The sequence below is a fragment of the Sesamum indicum genome, linkage group LG6, assembly GCF_026168435.1.
Source record: "Sesamum indicum cultivar Baizhima isolate 11 linkage group LG6, ASM2616843v1, whole genome shotgun sequence".
Classification (NCBI taxonomy): Eukaryota; Viridiplantae; Streptophyta; class Magnoliopsida; order Lamiales; family Pedaliaceae; genus Sesamum; species Sesamum indicum.
Window position 1 is genome coordinate 4,216,394 of NC_142662.1, and position 24,398 is coordinate 4,240,791.

Consider the following 24,398-nt stretch of genomic DNA (forward strand, 5'->3'; position numbering starts at 1 on the left):
CTCTTGGTTAGATTGAAATGCTTCTCATGCTTTGTATCATTATATTGTTTTTAATATATATAGTTTAGTATTTTTGCGTATTCAATCATCATCATCAAATTATTTTTTAATTAAATTTTTTAATGTGGGAAAAGTTTAAATTACAAGTGGAGTATTAAATAGTATATATAGTAGATGCACAATAAATATAATATAACCAACAATGCATATATGCTTTTTAAAAGAAATTGACAAATATATATGCTTAACCAAAAGTCAAATATTATTAGAAAAAAATGATTAAATATAAATATATTATCATATTTTAAAAAATATACATTCAAAAAAATATTTAATTTTTTATTTTTATCTAAAAGAATAAATAGTCAATAACTTAATTTTATTACAAAATTAATAAAGTCTTTTTATGAAATTGTTTGTGTATTTTTTGTACTCATCCATTACTTAACTTTGAGTCTGTAAGATATAATAACATTCAAACTATTTAATTTATTAATTTTCTATTACTTCATTATAATTAAAAAGTTACTTTTTTCAATTGATTTTTTTTAAATTAAACTTAAAAAACAAAATTATTAGAAAAAGAAATTCTTTGAATTATATATATATATATAATACAAGGGCAAGATTGTTCAAAAATTTAATTATAGGGGGTAAGTGTTACATTTGTTAGTGTAAAAGGTAAGTCTGACATCAAGCATAGTTCAACGAAGGTGGTGCATTTTACCCTAATTTATAATGTAAGAAATAATTCATCATTTTCTTACAATATATTTTGGAGCATGTCCCATAGGGATATGTCTATCTTTCTTGAATATTCTCAAGCATATTATTTTATAAAATGTGCTGATCGATGTCTGAAACTTTTACTTTGCAGGATTCAAGTTTGGTTCTGAACTTTAAGACAAGGAAGAACCGTAGGAAATATTTCCAAAAAGACCTTTCTGGAAGTTCTAGAATTCAAGATATGAAATGTACAAGAATCATTCACCATCATCTCAGTTAGGAACACAAATGATCTTTTCGTAGAAGGGATATGAGAGGTTGAATTAGTTTAATTATAATATTAAATTTGTGGCAGTAGACATATATAAATTTATTATTAAAAAGTAATTTTAATTTATTTATATTTCGATCTCGTGCTAACAAGTTTATTTTTCGAAAAGTTGATGTAGAACAAGAGACAGATGAATTTTAAAAGTGTTTAAATCGATAAAAAGTTAGAACATAGTGCTTAAAATATGTGGTTTTAATCACAAATCTTGATATATAGATAACTTTTACCTGAAAAAAAGTTATCCAACTATTTATGTATAATATTATGTCTTTTTTAAAAATGAAGCAAATTATCCCTACAAAAAATATAGAGCGTAATTTAATAATTTTTTTCATAATTTTTTTTTTTGCTTTTCACGTATTAGAGAGGGTAAATTGTAGTCCACCTAACTGTATTATGGAAAATACGCAAACAACCCCCTTATGAAAAATAAAATAGTAATTTATCCCTCTGTATTTTTTAAAATATAGCAATTTACATCCCTATGTTTTTAAAATTGAAGCAACTTACCTCTTTAGGCAGGGAGGTAAATTGCTTCATTTTTTTAAAATACAGGAGGGTAAATTACTATTTATTTATTTTTATAAAACTGTAATTTACTTATTTTAGTATCACATAAGGGTAAATTGTATCCGCAAATTCTGATTTGCGAATTCATTCAAAAACTAAAAAAAAAGAAAAGAAAAAGAAAAAAAGAGTGGAGAACCATTCCCCAAATGCAAGCTCTGGAAAAGGCTTCAGCTGAAGAATAATTCTAATAGAGAAAATATATACGATTTGCTCTCTTCCTAATTGGTTCGTTTCATTTTCTTCATAGACTTGTTAATAAAGAATGACGACTTTTAAAAATCGTTAATTTTCTATTTTATTTTATGCTAAGATTCGTAGTCAATACCAACTCCTGTGTTACCAAATCAAAGAAAGAGACTCTAATTAAATTTGCTTGAAGAGTATTTCTCTAACAAAGTTGTCGAAACGCGCTTTCATTGTTAAATCTTACCTAATAATTATTTCCTGTACTCTGAAAATAAAGGAATTAAATGTAACAGAACTTCCTTTGAATACAATAATAAGTAAAAGTTTCCAAAAAATAAAAAATAAATAAAAAGGAAGTGTGACCTCTCTTAAACTTTTAAAAGGGGTTTAATGAAATTTACTGCCTATGATATTATAAATGGACGAATTATCTCTTTGTGTTAAAATATATATATATATATATATATTAGCAATTTACCAATATAGATTGCTTCATTTTAAAAAATACAAGGGGTAGATTGCTGTATTTTAAAAAATATAGGGATATAAATTGTTATTTTTTTATAGTGGAACAATTTGCTCATTTATAATATCATAGGAAAGTTGCTTGCATTTTTCCCCTTCAAGGGCCGCCGTTGAGATTTATTTTTATTTAGGGAGGTTTTGTGTTTATTTGTTTTTACACACTGTTAAAACAGATCAATTATAATTTTCTATATTATAAGTGATTACATTTTAAAAATTATGGCAAATTAATACTATTGACTACGGTCATACAAAATTAATGTGGAAACTTAAATTTTTTTATTAGGATTAATAATAATTTACTATGGTTTCAGCTATGATAAAAATTATTTATTATAAATTATAGCTATGACTGCTGGTTTGCCTTTCCCTACAAAACTAACGACTAGTAGCGTTGTTAATTAGTAAATCGTAATAATATTTTTAGCTTTAATTATAGTAATTAAATATAATAATAAAAAATCATATTTTTCCTAATAACATAAGGTTAAAATATAATTAACCCAAAATCTAGAGCCAAGCTCTGTATATTTTGAGTACTTCGTCATATTATTTTCTCTAAAAAAAAAAATGTAAAGTTAGTACACTCTAAAGTCTCTATATTTTTCATGTTATTCAATACAATTCAATTACTTAAAAAAAAACAAAAAAAATTAACCAATCAGCTCTTTATGGTCTACATGATTTTTTTTTTCTGTTGAAAATTCTTTTGTGGTGGGGGTGGCTTCAGATCCCCCTGATTTTCGATATTATTGAAGGTTAAATTACAATAATTTTTTTTAAAATTTGACATAATTATAAATACCTCTTCATTATTTAAAAAATTATAAATATTGTTTTTAAAATTACAAATACTCTTTTATAACAGCTCATTGTAGGGGATATTTGTTAGAATATTATAATTTAAAGGTATTTCTGATTTTTTAAATAACAAAATAATATTTGTAATTAAGATAATTTTCATAGAGTCGTTTATAATTTACTTCTTATTTAAATATTTGTAATTTAAATATGGGTTGATGAGTTGCTGACAGAAATCTTTCTGTGAAAATGGGACATGAGTTCCATGAAAACGGGGGACCCAATCACGTGCAAGGAAAGCTGGAGGCCCCCCATGTGAATTCCTGCTAAAGTCTAAGCACACTCCCATTCCCCACCCTTCGTCTTCTGTCTTGTCTGTCCTGCTTCTCCAAAGGGCTCGGGAAGGACAACATTCATGTGAACCTTTTCATCATAAACTATCATATCTTTCCTCCCCTCATTATTTCATGTTTCTTTTCATTTTATGTTATTTCAGTAAAAATTTAAAAACAGAATATTTCAAACTCAGTTAAAAGATTTACATAATGTTTGGATTCGTTTTCTGAGTGTTTTATTGTATTTTATGGAGATAGAGAGAGAAAAATAAAGATAAATAAGTGTGTGTTAGAGATAGTATGTATGTTTGGATTTGTTTTTGGAGAAAATTTAAAATAAGTATTATATATTTAATGTTGTGTTTTGGGTAACAAAAATTCCTATTCATTATCAAATCATGTGTTTTTTTATATATATTTATGTATATGTGTGTGTATATATATGTATGTGTTTATGCTAAAACAGTTAAAAATACCTAAATAAGGTGTTTTTGAATGATGACAAACATTAGGTATGTTTTAACTTGTCTCGAAAATAACTTACAAATGAATACAAACATAGTGTTAATGATTTATAAGGGGGTGTTTGGCTACACTTTTGAAAAACATTTTTATAAGCTCCTACATTCTGTAAGATGTTTCAGAAATTTATAAAATATTGGATCTTATTTTAAACATAAGCTTTTAAAGCGACTGAATAAAATAAGATTTTCAATCTTATAAGATGTTAGGGTGTTTGGCATAATAAGGTCTTGGTAAAATGATTAAAATGGACACGATACTATTGTAATCAAATAAATAGTTATTTTTTTTGACATACTTCTATTTTAAAAAAAATTAAAATATTTTTATAAATAGTACATATTAGTTTAATTTCGTATAAAAATTTAATAGATAATATTTTTACAATAGCAAAAAAATAATGAATTATTACCTAAATTTTTGAATAAAAATAATATATATGTACATTCATACTAGTCGAATAATAATATAGATATATAATTGATATTTTTTTATTAATGCAATGATTATTTTTAGTCATATAATTTTTTATGACTTGAATTTATATATTTCAGTAAATATAATGTCAATACAAATCTTATTTTTTATTTAACTATAATAATTTATTATTAAATAATGAAGTGTTCTCATTTTTTAATATTAAAAAATTAAATAGCAACAAAAATTTTGATTAACAGAGGGACTTATTTGTTAGAAAAAACAAACCTCAAGGGTCCTAGATATAATTTTTTAAATTATAGAGAGTCTACATTTAATTACACTAAACTTCAGAGAAGGAGACTGTAATTATCCCTTAATTTTATATAACTTATAAGATTTTATAAAAAAAATTAAATAAGTTAACTTTTTCTTAAAGAGCTTTTAAGATCCAAAATATTTTATTTTCAGAATTTATAAGCTCTTTAACAAAAAAATTAACCAAACAAAATATTTAGTGCTTGTAAGCTCTCAAACATGTACGTATTATTATACAAAAGGTGAAATGAGATTAGATGAAAACTGTTCAAAAGCAAACACACCCTATAAAGTGTTAGCAATGAGAATATATTTTTTGAAAATATTCTATTCAACTATTTTATCTAGCTTTCAAGAAATAGATGTGATATTGGTGTTCACCTCACACTATATACAGAAAGTTAAAAAAAATTGATTAGTTTTTTCATTCATAAATAACTACTTTTTACCCAATGACTATAATTCAGGAATAATATTTTACTACAGTTATACACTTTTGAATTTTTTCATATATATAAATATATATTATAATTACCCCTTATAAATATAAAAATATTTTAATCGAGGAATGTTGAATCATAGTAAAAATTGAAAGTTACACATTTTTAAGCTTTTTTTTCCAAAATCTAACAAAAGGGAGTCAAATAAGTTGTAAACGGAGAATTTCCGAAAAGGTATAAGTGGAATTTTGAAATTACTCTAAGAGAAGTATAATTTCTCATTTCAAAGGAGGTCTAAGTGTAATTAACCCTTTAATACAATGAAAGCTGCAGGAGATTATTAATATCATAAAATTAAATTGGAAATCTTTACTTTGTTTAAAAAAGCTTATAAGCTCCTACCATCTTATTTTTTTGTTTTTATAAACTTTTTTTTTATCTGAAATACACTTTTTTCTTCATCTTATAAGTTTTTAAATATTTTAATAAATATTTTGAAAATTTTATAAGCGACCCTCGAAGTTAAACCTTTTCAATGCTTAGACAACAATTTTGTTCATATGAGAAGGCGATTTAAAAGTACTAAATTTATGTGCTATTTACACATAAAATAGGTTAGACAAAATTAAAAAAGGGGACCATCTAATCTAGTGTGCCTCCATCTCCGATCACAAGAAATCCAATACCGTTCATGTAAATTTATACACATATGAATGTGCATATTTGGATCAGCTCTTTATGATGTTATTGTAGTTTATTTAACGGTACATAGTTATGTAATTGTATCCATATGCTCGACATGGGCCTTCCTTTCAGGGCACAAATCCCGCGTCAAAATGATTTTTGAATTTAATGGTAGTGTTAAGATATAAAAAAATTCAATAATTTTTTTTCTAATAATTTAAATGTTTTGAAAAGATGGTCACTATTTATAGTATTAGAATCAAGTTAAATAAAATGTTATGAAAGAAATGTCTGGACGTAAGGAAATAGGTGATGTTTTATTCTTTCCCATTGTGATCATGACGCAGAGTGAAAGGACCACTTTGTCCCATTGCTGCTATTAATAGTCGTGCTTCTGCCGATTTTCTCACCAAAAATTAAAACACGGTATTTCATCAATATTTCTTTTTGATAAATTATGAATAATTTTTCTAAAACATTAATGGGGGAAAAAAAGGTAAAATAAAGGAGACCTAAAGAAATATTTCAATTTTCTATGTAACTTTATTTATTTTTCTTGTCACAGGCGCTTATATATTTTAAGGAAAAAAATCCAAGCAACATCCTGTAATATTACAAATGAGTAAATTACCTCCTATGTAAAAAATAGTAAATTTTCGTGTATTTTTTTAGATACAATAATTTTTCCCTTTTGATTTTTTAAAATAAAGCAAATTATCTCCTTAGATTTGTAGGTAAATTATTTTATTTTAAAAAATATAAAAAAGTAAATTACTATTTTTTATCATAAAAAAATAATTTGCTCACTTATAATTTTATGAAAGATAAATTATATTAAGGCCTATATTTCAATTCAAAATAAATATTATGAAGGCACTTCGTTTTTATTATAAAGAAAATATAATATCAGGCGATTGGATTTGTAAATTAATGGAATCAGGCCATAAACAAAATAATTTGAGGAAATACTTTGATTGGATTGGAGAATGTTGGGCTTTGTCAACTTGAAAGGCCCATTTCAGTTGACACTTTGTCTCTTAACTTTGCAATAGTTGCATAAAATATATATGGAAAAATATAGATATTGAGGCTTATGCATATATTTGGAGAGTCTCTTAAAATTTTATTTCTGTTACCTATGAAAATATTCTTTATTTATTTATTTATTGTTTAAATTTAGATAAGTGTATGATTGTTGACTTCAATTCAAAAGATTTATAAATTTGTTTATGATGCGTACAAAAAACACACGAGTCCAATAAATAAGAACTATTGTTCAAAGTGTGGATTGAAGTCTGTGTGGATCCTGAAGGGGGGACATACAAAAAAGACCTTAGCATTTTGACGCCCAAATTAGTATTGGATTCTAGATGAAATAAAGCTAAAATGCAAATAAATTTGATAGAGAATTGAGGTTTAGTGAATAAGATTGATGAAAAAATAAGAACATATGATAATATGTTGGGAAAAGTATTATTTTAGTCCGTTAAGTATGCCTAATTTTAATATTAGTTCGATAATTATATCCATTTTTATTTAGATCCAATAACTAATGAAATTGCTTACTTTTAGTCCTCGGACACATTTTCGGACAATTTTACGAGTCTTCTGCGATGGAGGCCATCTCTCTTTTCAATTGATAGACCATTAGTCCATTGCTTTGTCCAAATTTGATTTCTAACTCAATCCATAATTCTCTGGCAGTGTTACAATTTGATTTGAATTTGAAGTTTTAAAACTTCAAATATTATTTCAATTTTATTTTTCAAATTAAAGTGTGTAACACCCTATTTAATTTTGTAACACCCCACTAATGACCATTATTTCTATTTTAATTTTTGGGTGTTACATGTCGGGTAAATTACATTTTTGGTCCCACAAGTGGACCCGATTCCAATTTTAGTCCCATACTAAGGGCAATTCGCACATTTGGTCCCGTAAGTGGATTTTTTTTCAATTTCAATCCCAGTTGGGGATTTCTGTTAAACTTGACAGCTGCTGCCGATTGCCGTTAGGTGCTGTTGTAAATGGAGGGAAAACATGGAGAATTGGAGGGAAAATCAACAATTTGGTGGGAAATTACACTATACCCCTCTTCCTTCTATTTAACTCCCAATTCTTCATTTCTCTTGCATTTAGTAGAAAACAATCTCACAAAATATGGCTGCTAGTAGAGAAAATTTTTGTCATTGTGGAAGGCTTGCGATTTTGAAAACTTCATGGACCGATGACAACCCAGGTAGGAGGTTTTTTGGGTGTACGAAAAAGAGAAATGGATGTGGTTTTTTTCGTTGGGAAGATCCGCCGATGTGTGCAAGGGCAAAGGTTATAATACCCGGATTGCTTCGAAAACTGAATAGAATGGAGGACAAAATTGCACAGATGCAACGAAGACAAACTGTTTTAGTTTATTTTTTGGTTGTATCTTGGCTTATGGTGTTGTTTAAATATTGCTTTAGTTGAGTCTTTGTTAATTTTCTTTGGAGTATATTTCTCCAATTTTTTATGTATTCGGCAATATTAGGTTGCTATTTTAGGATATGTAATTTGTATTTTTTGTTCTATCATTATGTTATTTTGTAATCGGCAATATGTAATTTTGTACGTAATATTATGTTATGGTTAATATTCCATCTTCAACCAAAAACTTGAGCAATCAAGTGAAAAAATATTGTAAAAACGGCCTGTAAAATACTGCAAAAATACAGCAATCAACCAAAGACAAAGAAAATTATAGAACAGAGATGCAAGAAATGCCCTGTTTTTGTCATTAACTTATCAAATTGTCATTAACCCCATACAAAATGCCACAAAATATTATGAACTTGTCATTAACCCCATACAAAATACCACCAAAATGTCATAATGCTCCACCACATAACAAGACAAAAATCAATACAAAGTATCATTCTTTTGACCCAACACAAAACCAAAAAAACACCAGAATGTCATACTGCTGCATGTAATGTTCACTTTTTCTTGCTCTTTGGATCTACAAGTGAAGCCAAGTTGCTCATGCTAACGTATTTCTTGCCATCTTTCTCCAAGGTAGGAACCAAACCTTTGAAACTCGATCTAGTTTGTGGTCGAGGAGGAACAACTGGATGGTTTGTACTAAAAGGAACAGGATCTCTTATATTGACTCCTGAAGTTGATGTCCTCTTGCTTTTTTGCTTGAATTGCATTGATGAACCACTCCTTTTTCTAGCCTGCAAAACAACAAGTATTAGTACAGTAATATCTGAAAAATTAAAATTAAAGCAATAAGTACACTAATTGCTAAATCACTTACTGTTAATTTGTGTGATGATTGGGAATCCTCATTAAGTACTGGAAGTTGAGAGCTTTCATGCATGGGATGATCATGATAAACATATATATTCATGAAAAGAGGAACAAGTTCATATCATATATTTATGAAAGATATAAGTTGTCAAAGTAGAAAATAACATCTACAAAAAATTTGTCAAATAACCAACTTAGATTGCACTCAAAATCCACAACCATCAGCAAACACAAATTACAGAAAGTTGATTATAATTTGTTACATGTTCACATCAACAAGACAACTAATTTAATAGAAAAGGTTCATAGTGCAGGAACACAATTTTGAGTTATTTCATTAAAATCAAAATTCTCCAATCTATTTTAACAGCATTTGTTGGTGAAGTCCACGTAGGTGCTCAAATAAAGGATATCATCAAATCAAAATCAAGTTAAAGAGGCAGATAAATAGGAAGGATTCTGAAAGAAACCAAAAGCACCTTGTTGAAAGAAACCAAAGCTGAAGCTGCTCATATCACCAGAGCACACATCTTTACTAGTATTTACTACCATGATACTCCTTTTATATTTATCTTTAGTTACTTTAGGTTAAGGTGGGGAAATAGAAGCAATTTTGTAGTACTATGAATGTAGAAAGAATAATCCACTGATTTCAAGTTTTCTGTAGTCTTTAAATTTTTCACAATGATACATCATGGAATTGCTATGCGACCTTATATCCATATGTAAATTGCTATTGCTATGAGAGACATATACATACATATAACAAAGGGGGGACCACCATGTGAAAGCAATAATAAAGCTTCAATTTTTTAACCAAACAACACCATAAAAAGCCTCATTTTTTAACCAAGCAACATTATAAAAATCCATCACATGTCGGAGCACCAGTCAGAATAAATAAACAATGATACAGAATCCATCCACTATCTACTATTTAAGGTGAAAAACCAAAAGCTTCAGTTCAAATGTGCTATATACCGTAATCGGGAGGGGGTTTTCGTTTTCTGAGGGGTCGCGTAGAGCCATGTCAATTACCCACGCTCACCAAAACCTTGCCTTCAACAATGGCCGACACTTTGCTCACCAAAATCTTGCCTTCAAAGCGGGGAACAATAGTATTTCAAAAGAAAAAAAACTGAGCAAAAAGAATTTTTTTCAAAGCAGGGAACAGTGAACGAAGAAGAAGCGCAGGTGACCGAACGAAGAAGAAGCGCAGGTGAACGAACAAAGAAGAAGCGCCGGTGAACGAAGAAGAAGAAGCGCAGGTGAAAAGGGGAAAAAATTAGGGCTTTTGACTGCTGTAAATTTGGGTCTTTTCCTTCTAATTCAGCGTAAGATGAAGTAAAATTTCTCACTTGCAAATCACGTGAGAAACGACCGAACGGCAATCGGCAGCAGCTGTCAAGTTTAACGGAAATCCCCAACTGGGATTGAAATTGGAAAAAAAATCCACTTACGGGACCAAATGTGCGAATTGCACTTAGTATGGGACTAAAATTGGAATCGGGTCCACTTATGGGACCAAAAATGTAATTTACCCGTTACATGTCCTATCCTAACACTATAAATAGGAGAGGTCCTAAGGGTCTAGGCACACACACAACTCACTCTTGCATCTAATTCTCACACTCTTATTCTTCTTATTACATTAACCAACATTTTCAAAACAGTCTAAGATCGTGATGTTTTAATCTTAAATAGTTAGATTTAACGATACATTTTATTTCTCTCTATTACAACTTAATTTTTTTTTGAAATATTTATTCGTTATTGTCCTCATCATTGTGACAAACTTGTTCATATTGATATTGCATGTGGTATAGTTAATATTTACATATATTGAAGTTAATAGTCTATATATTGCTTCACAAATCAAGTTTATTATTTAAATTTTATTCATGCTTGTACAAAAATTTATCATTAATTAATTCTTATATTCAAATTTTGGAAACCAAAACGCATTATATGCATTAGAATTATCTTATAATAACAAGTCATTTTCTTGAATCCTTCCATACATTTTTGTTAAAAGTAGTTTATAAAAGATCGAAAGGGTATACAGATTTTCATTTAATAATTGCATTGTTAAATTAGAATTTATATATGTTGCAATACTAATATAATATATATTGCTCTTATTGTTGATTATTGATATTGTTATTTTTTGACTCCTACAGTGACATCTCCTTTTTTTGCCTTATTATTTCCCAACTTATTTTGGAATAATGGCTTCTCTTGAATATGCTAAACAGTGTTAAGCCTGAAAATTTTAATGGAGTTAATTTTAAAAGATGGCAAAACCAAATGAGATATTGGTTAACTGTTCTTGGATTTATTTATGCTATTAATGATAATGTTGAACCAAATTCTTGGCATACTCGTGAAGAGGTAGATTATCATTGTCATAATCGTTTTTTAAGTGCTTTATCAGAAAGGCTCTATGATATGTTTTGTACTTATGCTAATGCTAAAGAACTTTGGAAAGCCTTAGAAACTGAATATGGGATTGATGATTCTGGAATACAAAGATTTAATGCCTCTACTTTTATGAAATATACTATGGTTGATGGAAAATCTATTAATAAACAAATACATGAATTTCAAGATTTGTTAAGACCATTGGAAGAAAGTGGTTCAAAATTTAGTGAAGATTATAAAGTTTCATGTTTGATTGATAAGCTTCCACCGTCTTGGTCTAATTTTGCTAAAAGTTTAAGACATCAACAAGGTGTATTGATTTTAACACAATTTTTTAAATCATTGAGAATAGAGGAGCAACATAGGATCAATGTTAAATAAGAAGAGATGAAGACCAAAGTTAATATAGTGGAGAATAAAAGAAATTATAATAAAAAGAACTTCAAGTAAAACAATATTAAGTTTAAGAACAATAAAAAAAGGTTGGAGGAACAATTATCGCCACAATAATGCTCAACCTAAAATTCAAAGTCATAGGAATGATAAAGGCAAAGAAGAGGAAGAAAGGAGTGCTTTGTATGTAGAAGGACTAATCATATGGCTAACTATTGTTACTTTCGAAAAACTGAAAAGAATGCTTCTAAGATCAACTTTAAGCCTAACAAACAGCATGAACAAGTGAATATGTTGGTTGAAGAGGGACCGTCTTTCAGGTTACAATCTATACCTTCATTAGTAAACTTTACATATCAAAGCAATGATTGGTGGCTAGACTCTGGAGCTAATATACATGTTTGTTTTGATAAATCAATGTTTAAATCCTATCAGAACTCAAGTGGAGGAAGCGTGACACTAGGAAACAATACTGCCATACAAATTCATGGGATTGGGAGTGTTGATCTAAAGATGACATCTGGAAAGATATTAACTCTTGAAAGAGTGCGACATATTCTCGACAATAGAAAGAATTTAATTAGTGGGTCTTGTTTAGTGCAAAATGGTTACAAACTAGTCATGGAGTCTAATAAAGTTGTAATCACTAGAAATAATATTTTTATTGGGAAATGATTTGTTAGTGATGGATTATTTAAATTGAAATTGCAAATGAAATCAAAGAAGGTTCCAATTTAATTCTCAATATTGAATCTAGTATTTTATGGCATGAAAGATTGGGACATGTAAGTAATAGAAAGGTTAAAAAACTTATGGAACTTAGTTTGATTCCTAAATTTCAAGTAAATATTGATTATAAATGTGAAATATGTGCCCAAGCAAAACAAACTAAAAGGCCTTATAAATCAGTTGAAAGAAATTCAAATATTTTGGATCTTGTACATAGTGATGTTTGTGATTCAAATAGGTCTCCAACTAGAGGTGGTAATAAATATTTTGTAACTTTTGTAGATGATTTTTCCAAGTATTGTTATATTTATCTTATTAAAACTAAGAATAAAGTTTTTGATAAGTTTAAGGTTTAAAAAAATAACGTCGAAAATCAATTAGAGAAAAAGATTAAAATATTGAGGTCTGATAGAGGAGGAGAATATTCTTCAGGAGAGTTGTCAAAATTTTGTGAAGATAATGGTATAATACATGAGTTCACACCTCTTATTCACCACAATCAAATGGTGTAGCTGAAAGAAAAAACAGGACCTTGATGGATATATTTAATGCAATGCTAACAAACTCAGGAGCACCAGAAAATTTATGGGGAGAAGCTATTTTAGCTTCTTGTTGTACATTAAATCGTATAATTGTTAAAGATAATACTAAAACACCTTATAAGTTATGAAAAAATAGGACTCCTAGACTAAATTTTCTCAAAGTGTGGGAGTGTCTAGCGAAAGTAATTATAACTGAATTCAAAACAAAGAAAATAGGTCCTAAAACTGTAGATACTATCTTTATTGGATACGCCCAAAATAGTACTGCAAATAGGTTTTTAGAGTTTAATTTTGAGGTTAGTGGAATATCTAACAATACAATTATTGAAGCTAGAGATGCTGCATACTTTGAAGATATTTTTCCTCTTAAGACTAAAATTCAAAATGAGTCTTACATTTCAAAAATTGAATCTTCTATAGCTGAATCATCTTGTAGTGCGGTGTTAGAAAATAAGCAAGGAGAATCTATAGAACTAAGGAGAAGTAAAAGAGCTAGGGTTGAAAAGAATTTTGGTGATGATTTTATCACATTTTTAGTTGAAGGGGATCCACAAACTTATGATGAAGTAATATCTTCTATTAATGCACCTTTTGGAAAGAAGCGATTAATGATGAATATAGTTCAATTATTCAAAATAATACTTGGGTTTTATCTGATTTACCCCTTGACAGTAAATCAATAGGATGTAGATGGATCTTTAAGAAAAAGTTAAAAGCTGATGGATCAGTAGATAAATATAAGGCAAGATTAGTAGCGAAAGGATTTACTCAACAAGAAGGGATAGATTATTTTGATACTTATTCTCCGGTTGCTAGAATTTCAACTATTAGAACTTTGTTGGCTTTAGCATCTATATATAAGCTGATGATTCATCAAATGGACGTTAAGACTGCATTTTTAAATGGGGATTTAGATGAAGAAATTTATATGGAACAACCTGAAAGTTTTAAGGTTAAAGGACAAGAACATAAGGTGTGAAGGTTAGTGAGATCTTTATATGGATTGAAACAAGCTCCTAAACAATGGCATGAGAAATTTAATAAGGTGATTATAGACTATGGATTCAAATCAAATGAGCATGATAGGTGAGTATATTGTAAAGAAGAAAATGGTGAGCATGTGATCCTATGCCTATATGTAGATGACACATTAATTTTTGGGTCTAGTTTAAAAATTATAGGAAATGTTAAAAGCTATCTATCAAATAGTTTTGAAATGAAAGATATGGGAGAAGTGAATATAATTTTGGGTATGAAAGTTAGTGTAACTCAAGAAGGAATTTTATTAGACCAATCTGTAGCAATTGAAAAATTTATAAGGAAATTCAATTATTATGATCATAAAGTCTGTTTCTACCCCATTTGATTCAAATACACATTTAAATAAAAATTTGGGTGAACCTATTTCTCAATTAAAATATTCTCAAATTAAGGATCATTGTTATATTTTTCTAATAGGACAAGACCAGATATTTCCTATGCAGTTGGTAGACTTAGTAGGTACACTCATAATCCAAGTAAAGATCATTGGAATGCTTTGGAAAGAATTATTAAATATCTCAGAGGAACAATAAACTATTCTTTATATTACAAAGGTTTTTCCAATGTACTTGAAGGATATAGTGATGCTAATTGAATTACTGATAGCTCTGAGGTTAAGTCTACTAGCGGATTTATTTTTATGATGGGTGGAGCAGCAATAACTTGGGGTTCAAATAAACAAACAGTTATATCCAAAAGTACTATGGAAGCTGAATTAATAGCTCTAGATACGGCTTGTACAACTGCTGAATGGTCAAAAGACCTATTACTTGATATCCCATTAGTTAATAAAACTTTGCCAGCTATTTCTATATATTGTGATTGTAAAACAACTATAGATCTTGTGAAGCAGACACATTCTAATAAGAAAATGACTAGACTTCTACAAGCTAGGTGTAAGAGTGTGAAGTCATTATTAAAAAGAAATGTCACTTAATTTTGTGAAATCAGAGAAAAACTTGGCAGATAATTTGACCAAAGGTTTACCCAGAAAGGGTGTATATGAATCATCGAAGTGGATGGGCATAAGCCTACCAGGGAGTCACCTCCAGGAGTAACCCAACCTTTGTGATTGGAGACCGCATGAAGAAGGTTTAATGGGTAGGAACAACCTGTAATGCGTGACTCGTTTAGTACTACTTTATGAGTAGAGCGTCTCCTTCCCATCCCTATGGTGATAGTGCTTTAGAGTGTGATGTTAGGTTGGGATTTAACCCTTAATGAGACCAAGGCGGAAATTCCGCAGGGTATAGTTCACACGTACTGTTGGAGGTTTCACTTAAATGAGAGTTGCTATGATGCCGTAGCTATGGGTTTGGGCTAACTCTAAAAAGTCTCATGAGAATCAAGATTGAGCGCATGGCCGTGAACAGCGCTAACTCGCTTTGAACAAGGACCGATGTCAGTGCTGTGTGTATAACGTATTGAAATTTCACCAAGGGACCTAATTCAAGGCGTAGTCCATTATGGCTCCCTCAAATGGAAATCGTCAATACAAAGTGTAGGCTCAAGCCCAAAAGGCTCCTGCACCAATTGCATAGTATTCAGTTGCCCTATTATATTTGTTTATATTTCATTTGAAGTTTTCAAACTTGTGGGGGATTGTTCCAATTTGATTTGAATTTGAAGTTTTAAAACTTCAAAATATTATTTCAATTTTAATTTTCAAATTAAAGTGTGTAACACCCTATTTAATTTTGTAACACCACACTAATGACTATTATTTCTATTTTAATTTTTGCGTGTTACATGTTCTATCCTAACACTATAAATAGGAGAGGTCCTAAGGGTCTAGGCACACACACAACTCACTCTTGCATCTAAATTCTCACACTCTTATTCTTCTTATTACATTGTTTTGGGCAACTTGATAAGGTCTAATTCTCTAATCTTCTTGTGAACATGCTCACAATAGAAGACACCGGTTGAGGCCTTCTTGGGTTTTATCTTGGGATGGTGGTGAGCCGATAGTACCTGCACGGAGGGAGGCCATCACGATCTTAGGACAGCGTCAAGTGACGTGACTCATACAGGCCAACCGTTTTTATATTTATCTACATATATCACATGCATTATTTATCTTGATTTGCCAAAGCCTTTTTAACAATAAACCAACATTTTCAAAACAGTGTTGGTGTACAAGAAACTTTCCACCATTTCCTTTGAAATTGAATTTAAAATCTATGAAGTCACCATATAATCGGCCCTTATCCATTGCTCCGGTTCTTTCCAATTTTCTTTAGGTCTGACTCCTTCTCCATTGATGAAGCTTAGCTTCACTTTGGCCCCTAAGGTGATTTTCGCCAATCGACTCCATGAGAGATAGTTGGAGCCGTCTAATGGAGTGGATACCAAGTTTAGACCTAGATTATCACTTGGACGCAACTTCAGGATTTCTAGGTCTTCTGCCATATCGCTGTAGAATTTTCTTGCAATTAATAAAGAAAATCAAGAAGAGAAAATGAAATTCCAAAGGAAGAATCAGAGACCATAAAAAATAGCTCTGACACCATGTTATGAAAGTAAAAGAAGGAAGAACTGTAATGTAAAACTCCATTGATGAGATATTTTCTCTGTCAACTATTGCATTCAAGACGAAGAAGAAGTCTCGTTTTGCACCGAAAGTAGTACAGCCGTTTGTTGTAATGTTCAGATCTTGTTAATCGCTAATTAACCAACTGAACTACTATTAACAACTTAACTAACTAGAAAACACTAAGGAAAGAAAAGCGCATACGCGAGTAAGCAACGACTAGCTAAACTCGCATTTACAACTTAAAATAAAGAAAACGTAAAATACAGAGAACGACTTAATAAGTCGAGTTCTTCTTCCTTCGCAGAAAACAGAGCAAGCTCAAGCTCAGGCTCAGCAAACATGGTGGATAACTGGAAGCTGACTTCACTTTATTTACAAGCTATATGTCCATAAGCCCTTCGGTCTTGATTATGACATAAATTTTCCTACTTTTCTGAAACTAACTAGCTATGATCATGAGTGGTCCTACTTAGGATATCTGAGTAATAGTTAAAGAGTGTGTTAGGGTCTGCGGAGAGCATGAATTCAGAAGCAGCCCATAGCCTTGCAGCTTCCGACAAACTGGAGCCCATTTTCGACGTCGAAGCTTCATTACAATCTAAATAGTACCTTCCACTTATGTTCGCCAGCCTTGTGTCTGTTGCCACATAGCAGGTTGTTGCAGCCCCCTGAAAAAATCATATACTATATATATCACACTCTTTTACTATTACTCAAATTTAATTAAATGATATATGCTATTTCCGCTTGTGTCGTGTGTGTAGCCAGACACGGATGGTAAATTCTTTTCTAAAACATTAATTTATAAGAAAATATTGCACTTTTGGCCCTATACGATATAGAAAATTGTACTTTTGGTCCACTTTAGTTCCATAGCATAAAAAATTGTACTACTTTTTATTTCATAGGATAAAAGTTGTAGCACATTTGGTCCTATAAGATAAAAAATTATAATATTTGCTTCCCAAATGCTATAATCTTTTAGCCTATGGGATCAACTGTACTAAGCCTATAATTTACGGGACCAAAAGTACAATTTTTATTTACTCTGTTTATAGGAATTCAAAATAAGATGGTTAGGATCTTACATAAACTTTTCAAGAAAAAAGTAAGCTCAACCCATCTTTTTTTATAAAATCTTTACGCTCGATAATTAGCATCCAACAAACAAAAGCAGTCAACAAAAATTTATTAGTATTTCATTTTTACCCTTCATATAATTGACATTCCCCCTTCAAAACAAAAGCATCTATTTATATTATTTTAAATTCTATTAATATGTTGGCTTTTTTAATAATTATTGCAATATGAAAAGCTTATTATACCGAATACTCTAATACCTTATAAGTTCTGACATCATATTTATTCAAATATTTTAAAAACTTATTTTTAATTAAAATAAGATTCAACGTCTTTAAAACTCTTAAAACATCCCACTTATAAGATTCTTTCAATAAATTTAACCAAACACCAACTTAGATTAAATCAAGAACAACACGCTAAAATCGTGGTAAATAATTATTACTAATTATGATTAAATAAAACAGATGCAAAAAATTAGTCCATCATGAAAAAATTATCTTTTACAACTAAAAGTCATATTAAAATTATTTGTTATGGCTTTTAGCTATAACAAATATTTTAATCACCCTCACAAAAACCACGGCCAACAACTGTTGCATAGTTATAATAAATGACTATATATTATAATTATTTATTAATATAAATATTTCTTATAATCACATGTGATCAGAAGCTAAAATTCAAAAACAAAAAATCAATCTTACCTGAGGAATAGTCTTCAAGAGTTTCGAAGCCAAAAAGAATACCATATCTGTAAACAAAAGAAGCGTACAGATTCTCTTTTAAATTAATTAATTCTCATAAAATAAATTTCCATGATTAGAAAACATTTAATTAATTTTCAATAAAAAAAAGATTATAATTATTATCACCAGTAATAAGGCCCTCACGATCTCTAGTAAGTCTGGTTCTCACAATACCAGGATGAACACAATTTACTGTTACATTTGCCCCCATTTCCTGAAAGAATAATAGAATTAATCAATTTTATAAAATATATTATTACCTTGGAGAATTTACAAAGCAAGAAAAATCACTTTTTTTCTTTTAATTAATTTATAATAATATTAAAATAAAATATAATAAAGGCTTGCCTCAAGTCTCCGGGCAAGTTCCTTGGTGTGCAAAACGTTGGCCAGCTTTGAGAGGGCATATGCACGTGTCCCATCGTATTCACTGTCAAACCAAACAAAACACCAACAAAAGTTATTTCTCAGTTAAGTAAAACATATCTTATGACAGCGAACTCCTCTCATATTTGTAGTATAATAATACTTTCTCATTATTTAAAAAATTATAAATATATTTTTAATATTTAATAAAATTATATAATTTTTTGATAGAGGTATAAAATTAAACTTTGTTCTTATAGTATTTTTCTAAAAAAATTTAAAAACTTATAAAAAAATCAAACGGGGATGAATGAAATTTTTTTAAATATTATAAAAAAAGTTACTAAATCTATTAAAGAGTAAATAAAATTATAATTTTAATCCATATGGGTATTTTGGTCAGTTTATCACAAAAAAATAATGAAAAATCTATCGAATTGGACACTTACCGTAAAATCAGAAGGTATTGATATTTTTCAAACAACGAGTAATATTCATAATTATATCATATCTTAAAAAAGGTCGTTGTAATTTACAGTATGATATAGTTAAAGAAACAAAACAAGTATGACCACCACTCTTTTCAATTTCACGAGTCTTACTAAATTTATTATATTATTTGAATAAGTGTTGAAACATGTAAAATTAAATAGATATTTTTAATATTATTTTAAAGACCAATGCTGATACACCTCTCATAGCAATTGTAGATGGACAGTAACACATTCTGTCCGGTAATTTAATTTTTTTTTAATTTTTGATCTAATTAGTTACGAGATTTTTATTTTTAGTTCTGTAGCTTTTAAGAAGTAGTACTTTTGATCTCATAGCATATTTGCGTTAGATATTTTAATGGCAAATGCCACGTGCTTAACACATAGTCATTAGGGCTTTTACGCTTTTGGTCACGTTCGTTATGTGATTTTTAATTTTGGTCCCACAACTTTTAGAAATGATCATTTTTGGTGCTATAACTTTCCAAAAACTATTCAATCCTATGCTCTTAATGGCCATGTGGTATTTTCTGTTAAATATCGAACAAAAAGATGTCATGAAACCAAAAGTGTTATATTATAAAAATTATGGGACCAAAAAAGTAATAAGTCTGTAAAGGACTATATGTTCCTCTTTTTGTGGCTTTTAGCTCTAAGGTCCACTATCCCTAGCTAGCAAGCCATGCTTTTAAGGTCAAAGCCAGACGATGAGCCTCACAAAACTAGAGTGGAGACTGATCACATCGCAAGCTCATAATAAATAATAGATGTCAAAAATTAAATATGTCAAATCAGTGGATTATTTTCAATATTATAATAAATATAGTTAGGAAATTATAATATACAGTTCAATACTATTAATTATGGTCAAATAAAATCTATATAAAAAATTAAATTATTAACCACATACAACTCAACTTATTAAGAAAACAATTAATTAAAGACTATGGTAATTCAAAATTCAAGAAAAAATTGAAATTATTAATCACGATCAATCAATTGTGATCGCACTCTTTATTATGGCAAAATTATTTGTTATGGTTTCTTAACAATAGCCTAGATTATGATTTCATTACAAAAGATTCGTACTATATTGAAAAAGGAACATTTTTATGGTTAGATTATAAGATTATAGATATTTGTTGCAAACTATGAACTTGAATTGATTACACAAATTTTATTAAACAACAACCCTAATTTTCAAAGTAAACTTTTTTAAGAAAATATTTAATTAGTCATAAATATTATAATTTAAATATTAATTAAGTGGGCTGACCTCTTATCCATTGATATTAAGGCAAGATAAGGGATGACATCGCCGGAAAACCAACCATGAAGATGTGAAGCCACGTTCACTATTCTTCCTTGCACGCCGCTTGCCTCCGCCGTCTCAATCATTTTCGCTAACAATAGCTTTGTTAGCAAAAAGTGACCTAATTTGCTCATTTGTCGATATCAAACACATTTAATTAGTATGTGTAGTTAGAAAATACACAAGTAGACTTTTTGAGGCGTTTATTAATAGTGTAGATGATAAGGTATATAATTTACCTAAGTAATTAGTAGCAAATGTCATCTCAATTCCATCCTCAGAAACGGCATGATCGTGTGAAAATCTCCCTGCATTGTTTCTATCCAAAACAAATACGTAAATGTAAGGGTTAAAAAATGCAACATAATTTCCAGCGAAAATAATGATACCAAAAAGACTCTCTAAAAATAATCAAAGGACAAAATAATAATAGCAAAAAGATGTTTGGGTTTTATGCCTATTAATGTTTTTTTTTACAAGGTAAAATATAATTAACCCTAAATGTTAGTAATAAAGAAAGGGGAAAATGCAAGTAAATGAGCAAATTACTCCTATGAAAAAAGAAATAACAATTTATGTCCCTATATTTTTTATAATGCAGCAATTTATCCCTTTGTGTTTTTTTATAATGGAGCAATCTATTTTAAAAAGTATTCGGAGGTAAATTGCTATTTTGTTTATAGGAGTAATTTGCTTATTTACAATATCAAATGAATGAAAATAGCATTAAACCTAATAAAACAAATGCCGGTTGAAAGAGAGAAATTAATTTTAAAAAAAAAAAATAGAGCGTTTATTACATGAGGAGGTTGAGAGGCAAATTGAGAGAGTGAAAGTTGGCAACAAATGTTCGAACAGAGTGGAGAGAGCTAAGATCAAGACTCATGACGATGATTTCTGCCTCCGGAAACTCCGAAGTTATACGAGCCTTAGTGTCCTCAGCGGCCTTTAGATTTCTGGCCGGCAGCACCAGCCGCGCCCCGCGCTTGGCCAGCACCCTCGCCGTCTCCGCCCCTATCCCAGACGTCGCACCTGTCATAGAACGATATCATATTTGTTTGTTTTCATTTTTTTACTGTTCGAAAAACAGTAAAAATTATTCAGAGTATTAGTCTATATTTTTATAAAGGGTTTAGTGTAATTTATCCCAGTGTGATATTACAAATGAGCAAATTACTTTTGTATAAAAAATATAGCATTTTGTCCTCTTTTGTATTTACAGAGTTAAATTGTTTCATTTTAAAAAATATAAAAAAGTAAATTGCTGCATTTTACAAAATACAGGGGATAAACTGCTAACAAACATTTATATAGAGATAATTTACTCATTTATAATATCATAGAGATTGCTTGCATTTTTTTCTTTTTATAAAAGACTCAGGTCAAAGTGTTTTAAGTTATTTGTATTTAATTTATGTTAAAACAAAATAAAAAATCAAATATGCTAAAAACATTAAAAAAATACATATCTCTGTCTTTCTTTGTCTATTTACTAACAATAAAAACAAAAAAACACTTAAAAAATAGAATTAAACAATGACAGGATTTTTTTTTTTAATTGCGATGTAAAGGTTTATGGTCAACTGGTCAAAAGAGCGTTTTTATTAAAATCTAATAATTAATGGTTAGCACTATTTTTTACTTTAAAATTCATATTATTTTACTATGTTAATTTTATTGCTCTATTTGTTTATATCTTAAAATAAATAATAATCCTCTCAATTTAAGTCGAATTTGACAGCAATGATTGTCAACAATTATATTTCTATTATGATTAATATATAGTTAAACATGCAAAATATTGAACTTTAATTATTAGTATTAAACCTGTAAAATAGAAATAATTAACAATGGAGAAATTATAGGGGTTAAATTCATTTTGACCTCCTGTCATATATCAAAATATCAAAAATTCCCCTATGAAATTTTTAAGATAAAAAATCATCCTTGTGTTATGAATAAATAATCACACCGCCCCCTGGTCAATTTGAACATATTTTAATTTATTTTAATTTACAATTATTTAAATATATTTATAATATATGTAATTATTATTTTTTATAAAAAAATTCAAAATAAAAATTATAATCCCCCCACCCCAACCCGCCTTCCCCCCCCCCCCCCCCAAATCGTCTTCCCCGATCAAAACCCACCTGCCCGTCTCCCCCCCACCCCCCCCCTTCCCTTTTCCCACCGCCCGTTTGGGCAACCAGCATCGCCCAGAAGTCGAGGGCGACTACATTGCCCTTGTTGGAGATGGCGACGGTCGTCACCTTCACTGAGTTGGGCGACAGCCGTTGCCCATGGGTGAGGAGGGCGCACGCCCTCTTCGTTGTCGCCGCCGCTATTTTTTTTTTAAATAAATAATTTTTAATTAATTTAATTAAATTTATATTGTATTATATAAATAATTAAATAATCAGTAATATAAAATAATATTTATTATTAATAAATATATAATATTTTTTAATTAAATAATTATTATATAAAATAATATTTATAAATATATAATATTATATATATTAGATGTGAGAGAAGGGCAAAAATATAAAAAAAAATGCATTTTTATAACAAATTCGCAGTCAAGCGTGTAGGTCAAATTTCTGTACGGAGGGGGTTTTTTCAAATTTATTTTATATCATAGGAGGGTATTCGATATTTTAATTTTTATAGGGGGATTTTTAAATATTCCTATTATCAAAGGGGGGTCTCTGGATTTTTCCCAAAAATTATATTTCAAATCATAACCAAATTTAAACCAATCACATGACAAATCATCAACAATTGAGTAAAAATAATTAATCACATCAAATATATATCACGTGATTAATTCAATTCGATCAAAATTAATCTATTTCTTTTTTCCTTAAGGAAGTGTATCTAAAGTTTACATTTCAACGGGGAAAGAAAAAAAAAAACTGGATGTAAAATTTGCAATTATTATTTGGCATTTATATATATTTTTTTTATTTTGATCAGTTTGTACGATTCTTGTTTGATTCCTGTTACCTGTGATGACGGCGGTGATGGAGCGGAGATGCGGGCAGCGATCGGTGACTTGCTCGGCGGTGGACTTGGAGCTGAAGCCACTCGCTCCGGCGAAGCCTATCAGATACTTCACTGTTTCCAGCATTTCTTTACGAAGGTTATTTCTCTCTGTTGGGTGTGTGTGTGTGTGGGTGTACGTATAGATATAGATGAAAACGAAGGAGATGGGAGAGGTAGTACGTATAGATATAATACAGTAAGGTTTAGGTATATATTGTGAGGGTTGAAAATGGTGGGTGGTGGGGATTAATTAGAGGATCAGATTAAGATAGGATTACACTTTGAATTTATTACTATTTTCCTAATTGTTTTTGAATTCTTACTATATTTGATGTAAGTGAGTAAAGATAGAGAGTGGGATTGGATTTTTTATTTTAAATTATATTATTATCTTTGATTTTATTTGATATATATATCATGTGTATAAAAATGATGAAAAATAAATATTTTTATATATAATGTAATGCATATATATTAAAGAAAATAAAACATAAAATAAGATTTAAAATTAAAATTTTCAATCTGGAAGTCGAGGGCACTGTCGAGT

General features: G+C 29.3%; 1 protein-coding gene across 1 annotated transcript; it reads right to left on the reverse strand.

Moving 5' to 3' along the window:
- Positions 1 to 17,145: 17,145 nt before the first annotated feature.
- On the reverse strand, positions 17,146 to 24,055 carry LOC105179115 (short-chain dehydrogenase TIC 32 B, chloroplastic). The gene is made up of 8 exons (XM_011102712.3): positions 23,813 to 24,055; positions 21,604 to 21,835; positions 21,043 to 21,122; positions 20,768 to 20,924; positions 18,980 to 19,061; positions 18,758 to 18,845; positions 18,590 to 18,636; positions 17,146 to 17,470 (listed from the first exon to the last, which is right to left on the reverse strand). The coding sequence occupies exons 1-8, from the start codon at positions 23,934 to 23,936 to the stop codon at positions 17,246 to 17,248; spliced, it is 1,035 nt and encodes a 344-aa protein (XP_011101014.1). The 5' UTR covers positions 23,937 to 24,055; the 3' UTR covers positions 17,146 to 17,245.
- Positions 24,056 to 24,398: the final 343 nt, after the last annotated feature.

Coding starts and splice junctions, on each gene's coding strand:
- LOC105179115 (XM_011102712.3), bottom strand. CDS start 23,936: ATGCTGGAAACAGTGAAGTATCTGATAGGCTTCGCCGGAGCGAGTGGC. Junction 21,836..23,812: donor CATCACCGCCGTCATCACAG/GTAACAGGAATC, acceptor GTTCTATGACAG/GTGCGACGTCTGGGATAGGG. Junction 17,471..18,589: donor TCTTGAAGACTATTCCTCAG/GTAAGATTGATT, acceptor TGATTTTTTCAG/GGGGCTGCAACAACCTGCTA.